The 7,748-nt window shown below is 37.9% G+C and overlaps 1 protein-coding gene across 2 annotated transcripts in view; it reads left to right on the top strand.

Moving 5' to 3' along the window:
• Window positions 1–554: 554 nt before the first annotated feature.
• LOC103999188 (pantothenate kinase 1) overlaps window positions 555–7,748 on the top strand; it is a 36,102-nt gene continuing 28,908 nt past the window's right edge. Inside the window, exons 1-3 of one of the 2 annotated variants that reach the window (XM_009420854.3) lie at window positions 555–864; window positions 998–1,117; window positions 2,452–2,492. In XM_009420854.3, the coding sequence (XP_009419129.2) occupies window positions 735–864; window positions 998–1,117; window positions 2,452–2,492 (291 nt within the window). In that variant the 5' untranslated portion in view covers window positions 555–734. Of the gene's footprint in view, window positions 865–997; window positions 1,118–2,451; window positions 2,493–7,748 lie in introns of those variants that run through there. The other variant, XM_065084193.1, reaches the window with a different exon arrangement.

The following is a 7,748-nucleotide window of genomic DNA, read 5'->3' as shown; positions in this document are numbered from 1 at the left end:
AATTAATAGGTAAATAAAAATATGTAATCTTTAAAAAAATTCATATGACCTAGATATACAATAAATAAAATTTCAACCTTATAGATAAATATAAAGAAAAGTTTTAAAAAATAAATAAATAAAATTTTATATTATAGAATATATAAATCATGTTCATCTTGGTTATTTTGTAATTTTAGATAATATTAAGTGAGGTAGCATTTGTAATGTAATATCCAGGTTTTATATATATATATATATATGCATTGAACCATATTTGATTTTAAATGCATTGGCAAACGCATGATGGGATGTGCGATAGATGCAGTCTGATTCTTCTTTCTTCCCCGCATTTACTTGCCGTCAAAGCGCGTCTGATCGCACATGCGTTAATTGGCTTCCAGAAATGTTTCATTCGGATCCAAAACAAGACTTCTGCTATCCGATTTGCTGCAAGGGGATGTACTCTTTGACAACTGTCTTCTACCGTACGGTTGCCTTATTCAGAAGGGTTGTGTCCGTCGGTCAATGCTTGCAGCGATCGACGGTATTTTTCTGTGCATGTTGAATTCAACGATGTTGGTAGGTGCACCTTCTCGGTTCTTATCTGCTTCCTATTAATATGATGATGATGATGATTACAGAAACCCTACCTCCACCGTAGTTGTTTGGCCCGCTCCTCTCCATTTCGGATCCGATCCGCTGATCGCCAATGCCACCAAACTAAAAATTGTTCTGTTTCCAGCTCTGAGATCATGGCAGGATGTCCCGCGAATCTCAACCTCGGCGGCGCGGAGATTCGTGGCGATCTCGACGAGAGGAATCCTCCTATCTTCCTCCCCAATCAGCCTCCGGATTCATCCCTCCTTGCGCTCGACATTGGAGGTAGCTGCAATTGATTTCTTGGCATGCTTTGGTATTTGAATTTTCGATCCTAGCGTGGATTCGCATAGTAATCAGCCTCAAATAGGAATCCCCCTATCTGAATTTTTTTGACATGATTTCTTGGTGACCGTAGGGACTCTGATTAAGTTGGTGTATTTCTCGGAAGGGCTTCTACATTTTGTGAAGTTCGAACGGAGGCGCCTTCATGATTGCTTGGATTTCATCCGGTCCAAAAAGCTTATATCCCCCAATGGTGTGATTTTATTCTTTTCCTTTTTACAATTTTAACCTTTTTTTTTTCCATATTACAATTTTACGTAAATGCGTAAAGGGTATATAATATGACAGCATGTGATGTGCACGATCACGTCATGTTTTGTTAATACATTTTAGTTTAAAACTTTAGTGAAAATTCAATTAAGATGTGCCAGGAGTGTACAATTTTCCTGGCTGATCTATACAATTCAAAGCTTGGTTAGCTAGTATAGAAAGATCCACTAATTCTGCAGTTGAAGATAATATGAATGAACTAATGCAAGTAGCCAAATATCCAACAAAAATGTGTAAAATGGATTCTTTCACAAAAATCAGCATATAACAAGAAGAGAACTACTAAACCTCAGCATATTTACACAAGTGGTTGCCCTGAGTCAGTCAAATTCTAGTTGTCTCTTATGACAAATTCCAGAAATCTCTACCTGCTTCTACGAAATGATTTATCACAGTTCTTGAAGAATTCTGGAGGACTGTATAACTGTATTTTGGCACTCTTTTCCTCGCCTTACACGAGAGATGCATGTGGAAGATTGGCATCACTGATTCACTTATATGCATGATGATAGTGAACCAAGTGGATTCTAGTAAAAATGAAGAGACTTGCAAAGCTGCAACATAGATATAATGAAGGACTGGAAAACGCATGATCCATGCTACATCATTGAGGAAATCAACAAATTGCTGGAGGTGTAGTAATGACCAATGGGCATATCAACTTCATAATGGAATAAGATACTGAATTATAAATGGTATCATTAAAATGCAGGATCTGGAGGAATCATCGAACTAGAGGGAGGATTCTTTGTTAATTCATTGATTTTCTATTAAATAATTTAAATGTAACCTAGCTCTAGAGAGAATTAAAGAATTAAATGCTAGTATATTTGGTAGTCTTGAGTTGGAAATCCTCAGTGTTTGTACTTCTTAACCTGTTATTTTCATGCAGTCAAACATATCCTGTCCTGATAGTTCAGCAGACAAAAGGTCATGCTCATAAGTCTTTTTTTTTTATGTACATCTTCACCTTAGCTCACCAGCACATATTGTCAGATATCCCCTTTCAGGGATGCTTTGATGAAGCCATATAAACTTGGTAAGGACCCAAGCAAGTTGTGTGAGACATGTATTCCCATGTTCTTCTCCAAGTATCACAAGCTTCTTTTTTTCGGTTTATATAATAATTTTTACAGTTAACGGAACCAGAATATGTTTGTTCTGCTTAGTGTTTATATTGAAATTTTCATATGTCATCACTCATTAGTTTGTGATACAGTTTGCTGAATACTATTAAGTCTTAACTCATTTTGGCAGGCTTTTCTGCGGAACCATCAAATGGACATGCAACAATAAAGGTTACACACTTTTTTGTCTCCTTTTTGTATTTCTGTGATTGTTATTCTCCATACATGATTTACAATCTCCTTGCATGAATCATGATGGAGCAGGATGTTTCACATGAGGTTATTGTTTTATGTGTTACAGAAAGCAAATAAATTTTCCCTTTCAAAATTTCCATATAGAAATTTGTTATGTTACATGAAAACCCAATTACTAAATTATTTCAATTCCTTGTAAAAATTTATTTTGCTTTTTGGAACATAAATTTTCTTGTAGAACCGGTTGTGTGATCGAACTAGTGTTTGGTGGGATTTGAAAAAATTGGTAAGGAATTTTATCTCGAGAAATGTGATCTAGATTTGACAATTCCTTTAACAAGAGTAATTGTTAATTATAATCTATCATAGGATGTTAGTCTATTTTAGTGCTGAGTACTTTTATGCAGGATAGATACTGTTAGGATGTTGATACCAAGATTGTACAAGAAATTAGTAGTCAAACTTACTTTTGTGAGGGTGAGCATTTCTGTAACTGTAAGGTTGTTCTTTTACAATCTGGTTGGCCAAGGTTTGGATTCACAGAAACATTGCTTCTTGTAGGGGCCTACACTGACTTTCCCCAACATCACATTGGTGGATAACTCATGTACTATGTTATCCTCTTCTAGTTAAACTTACTTTTGTCTCAGAAATTATTCAAAAACTCCTGCATATGAATGTTAAATATTTTTTACTTATTCTCTTACTAGTCTTAGATAAGCTTAATATATTTAAAGGTAATGTAAGGATTATATTATCAACCACATGTCTAGATAATGTTGTTATTTGTAGTGTAAGGTAAGGATTGCGGAATTGGTCTGTACCAATGTATCGACCATGTGTCGGTACGGTATGTATCGAGGTGTACCAACATTTAATTGACCCAATATGGGTCAAATTTCGATATCATCATAATTAAAGACACTAATCGCAGCATTAACATAATTAGCCCTCTTTCATCACTATAAACATGTCAAACATCTTAATAGGTATTAAAAATATTGAATTGACCCAATATTGATCAAAATTTGATTAAATCATCATTAAAACCACTAATCACAGTATTAAAATCTTAATTAAAATCTAATTACACCTATTATATCATCACAAACATATAAATCACCTTAATATGCATGAAATACAAAGATTTGACTCATTAAGTGTCTAATTTCGAAAAAATAAGCATTAAACACACTAATCACAACATTAAGTCCTTAATTACTCTTTAATTAATACTATTCTATCACTAAAATCATATCAAACAACATATTAGACATTAAGTCTTTAACAACATAGAATAGGCTTAATCATCTCATAAATCAATAAAAATCTAAAAAGAGAATACATATCTCTTGATTAGAGTATTCTTCCTTTCAATCCTCCCAAATTAGCCTCCCAAATTTGATCTAATCCATAAATCATAGTTTTGTTGAGTTTAGGAGAGTGAAAATATGAGAATGAGAAAGAGATATAAGTGAGAAAGAGTTTGAGAGAGTTTAAGAGATTGAGAGAGTTGAAGAGATTGAGAGAGTGAAATGGGTTGAAAGAGGGGGGAGGAAAGGGTTTAAAAACCTTTTTCAATGATTCAAACGGTCAATTTGACTATTTGAAATAGGGCAATCTCAGCCCTTGGTCGGTAATGGTCAGATTTTGACCGTTATTGACTAGTACAGACTGTGTATCGGATGATATGGGGTTATGTAATGGTATCGCCTAGTATACGGCGGTTCGCGTACCGGTTCTATGTTGGACCATTATATACCACCCGTACTAGGCGATATGTGTCGGTACAGCAAACCCTGGTGTAAGGAAACAAACCTAACACATAAAGCAAGTTATTTCTTAGTTGTTGGCTTTTAGATAATGAAGACTAAGGAAATAAGAAAATATTTTCAAAAGCAGCAAATGTCTCAATGATAAATTTTTTTCAAAAGAAAGTCTAGCATACTTTGATCCTTGTAATTGAGATGCATGACTATAGATTGCAAAACCACATGGACTGCTGTTGATTTATCAGTTCGTTCAGTTGCTAGGACATGGACCAATCCTAACCAGATGGGCGGTTCAGGTCTGGTACATGGTTCACCTCCAGGTAAATCCTATAAACAACGCTTATCACCTGGTACAAGCCCAGTAACGAGTATGTATTGGGCGGTAAAAACATACCTGGTAGTGACTGTTCTTCTAAATAGTTTGGAGAAAGTTCGTTAACCTTTAGTGTTCACATGACACAAATTATGTGATATGTATGAAGAAACAAGTAAAGAGTGTTAGGATCGAGAGCATTAAGAGGGGGGGGGGTGAATTAGTGCAGCGGATATTTTTCAGCGATAAAAAAAAACGAAAGCTGCGTTCGTTCGATAAAGACTATTTTGATGCAAAAGCCGATTCTAAGATTACTTATGATTAAGTGCAGTTTACGTTTAAACACAGTTAGCGTCTAAACGCAGTTTGCGTCTAAATGCAGATTGCGTCTAAACTCAGATTGCGTCTAAGCGCAGTTTGCGTCTTAGCGCAGATTGCGTCTAAGCGCAGATTGCGTCTAAGCGCAGATTGCGTCTAAACACAGTTTGCGTCTAGGAGCAGTTTAAGCAGAAGTATAAAGACAATGTGCTGTTGTTGTACAACTCAAAAAGTAATCTGCAACAAACAGATTTACGTCTAGACGCAGATTTACGTCTAAACGCAGATTTACGTCTTAAACGCAGATTTACGTCTGAACTTTGAAACTCGTTTGTATACTCGCAGAAGGCAGTATGCAGTTGAAATCAAGACGTAAACGTGAACTGAGATCTGATGATTGTGCGAGGAAAGCCGATTTACGTCTAAATGCAGTTTTACGTCTAAATGTTGAAACTCGTTCGTAAAATTGTAGAGGACAGTTTGCAGTTATCAATAGGATCAAAATGTAAGTGTAAACTGCAAAGAAACTCGTTCGTAAAAGCACGGAAGACAGTTCTGCAGAATCAAACGTAAACGAAAACTGTAATGTACGAAAATACGAATTTACGTCTGAATGCAGATTTGGAAGAACAGCACTTAGAACTTGTTCATGAAAGCGCAGAGAGCAGTAGTAATGAAGGAGGTTTGCAGTAATGATAAAGTGCTAAAAAATAAACGCAAACCAGAGATTTAGAGTGGTTCGGTCAGTCTTGACCTACTCCACTTTTGGCTTCCTCCACCGACGAGGTCGCCGACGTCAACTAGGGGCCTTCCTTCAATAGGCGAAGGCCAAACTGCCCTTTTACAGTTTCTCTCCTTTTGACAGGCTCAGGAGACAACCTTTACAAACCTTTCTCTCCTCACTTTTCAACTGAAAACTTGAAGAACAGAAGGAGGAGACTTAAAGGCTTTACAACACTTTTGAGCTCTTAGAATCACAGAAAAGATCAAGATTTCGGTGTAGGTCTGTATCTTTTCAGTGCTGAATGGGTGGGGAATTTATAGGCCCCAACCCAATTCAAATTTGGAGCTCAAAACAATCAAATCCCGGAATTCTGGGATCAGGCGGTTGCACCTCTTGACTGGAGAGGTTGCACCGCCTGGCAGAGCTCGAAGACCGAGCTCAGGCGGTGCCACCTCTCTGCCAGGGAGGTTGCACCGCCCAGTCTTGCTCGAAGACTGAGCTCAGGCGGTGCCACCTCTCTGTCAGGGAGGTTGCACCGCCCAGTCTAGCTCGAAGACTGAGCTCAGGCGGTGCCACCTCTCTGTCAGGGAGGTTGCACCGCCCAGTCTAGCTCGAAGACTGAGCTCAGGCGGTGCCACCTCCCGGCTGGGGAGGTTGCATCGCCCAGTCTCGCTGGAAGGCCTAGCCCAGGCGGTGCCACCTCCTGGCCTGGGCGGTTGCACCTCCAGGTGCAATCAGGGTCCGAATGGTTCATTCCATTCGGCCCAATTTCAGTCTTTCAGGGGCCCAATTGCCCCAAGATTAAGCCAATGGGATCACCTCCCATTTTCCAACTTAATCAACGTGCTAACTACGATTAAATCTAAGACAACTTCTGCAGCTTTGCTTCGGTGCGTCAATCGCTCCTTCCGGCGAGTTTCCGGCGAACTTCCGTCGATCATCCGATGAACCCTCGGTGATGCTCCTGCGGACTTCCGGCAAACTCCTGGACTTTGCGACGATCCACTTGGCAAGTTCCGACGAGCTTCGCTTGGCAAGCTTCTGGACTTCTCGGATCTGTTCTCGCAGAACCTCCGACGACCGTCCGAACTTCCGTCGAACTCTCGAACTCCCAACGTGATCATGAACTTGACTCCGGCGCAACTCCTGCTGCTTGTCTATCTTTCATCGTAGTTAATCCTGCACACTTATCTCAACACATAGATTAGACAACAAATGACAATTGACTTCATCATCAAAATCCGAGATTCAACAATCTCCCCCTTTTTGATGATGACAATCAATTGATAATGGAGTAATCCTTAACTCCCCCTGTCTATATGCCATCGTTGAGATAAGTCAACCTTGAATTCAAGACTTAAGAATTCAAGTGACGTATTGATAAGTTAGATCAGTTAAACTTATCAATACTCCCATCATGATACTCATCATGATGTATCTCTTCAAAGATGATGTCAGGGCTTGACATACATCATCAAGTTTGTATGATTGTGTTTGTAACTATTCATCATGTAGTTTGAACATTATCATATAAAGCTGTGAAACTTATTACATGATGCACACATTTGAAATATTCTAGCAAGTTTTGCATTTTCTTCACATGATAAGATATCAACTCAGGGCATAATGCAAACTTTAGCACATGTTCATATATCTCTTGGTGATGCAAGGATGGCATAATCATAGCAGTGTTTATAGCATCATTCATAGTATTTCTAATGATGGCAGTGTTTATCAATTCATATATATCTCCCCCTTTGTCATCAACAAAAAGCATAGTAAGTATGATACCAGAAAATAATAATAGCAAGCTTATAGAGGAATTTTACATAGATTTCTTTAAATACTTCTTCCCCTTTGTGTTATAATCCATTGTAAAGATTTTGCAGGATGGAATACATACACATGAATTACTTCATCAAATCTATTTCAGAAACTCAATTTTCATGAAGGTGTACGAGAAAATCTGTTTCATAAATAAGATGCATTCGGACAAGATTTTGTTGCAGATTTTCACATATAATCGTGGAAATCAAGTGATTTGATCATACAATATAGTCCGAAAAAAAATGATCTTAACAAATTTATCTGTTCGGACACATCAA

The sequence above is a fragment of the Musa acuminata genome, chromosome BXJ1-9, assembly GCF_036884655.1.
Source record: "Musa acuminata AAA Group cultivar baxijiao chromosome BXJ1-9, Cavendish_Baxijiao_AAA, whole genome shotgun sequence".
NCBI lineage: Eukaryota > Viridiplantae > Streptophyta > Magnoliopsida > Zingiberales > Musaceae > Musa > Musa acuminata.
This window is presented reverse-complemented; position numbering and strand designations above follow the sequence as displayed.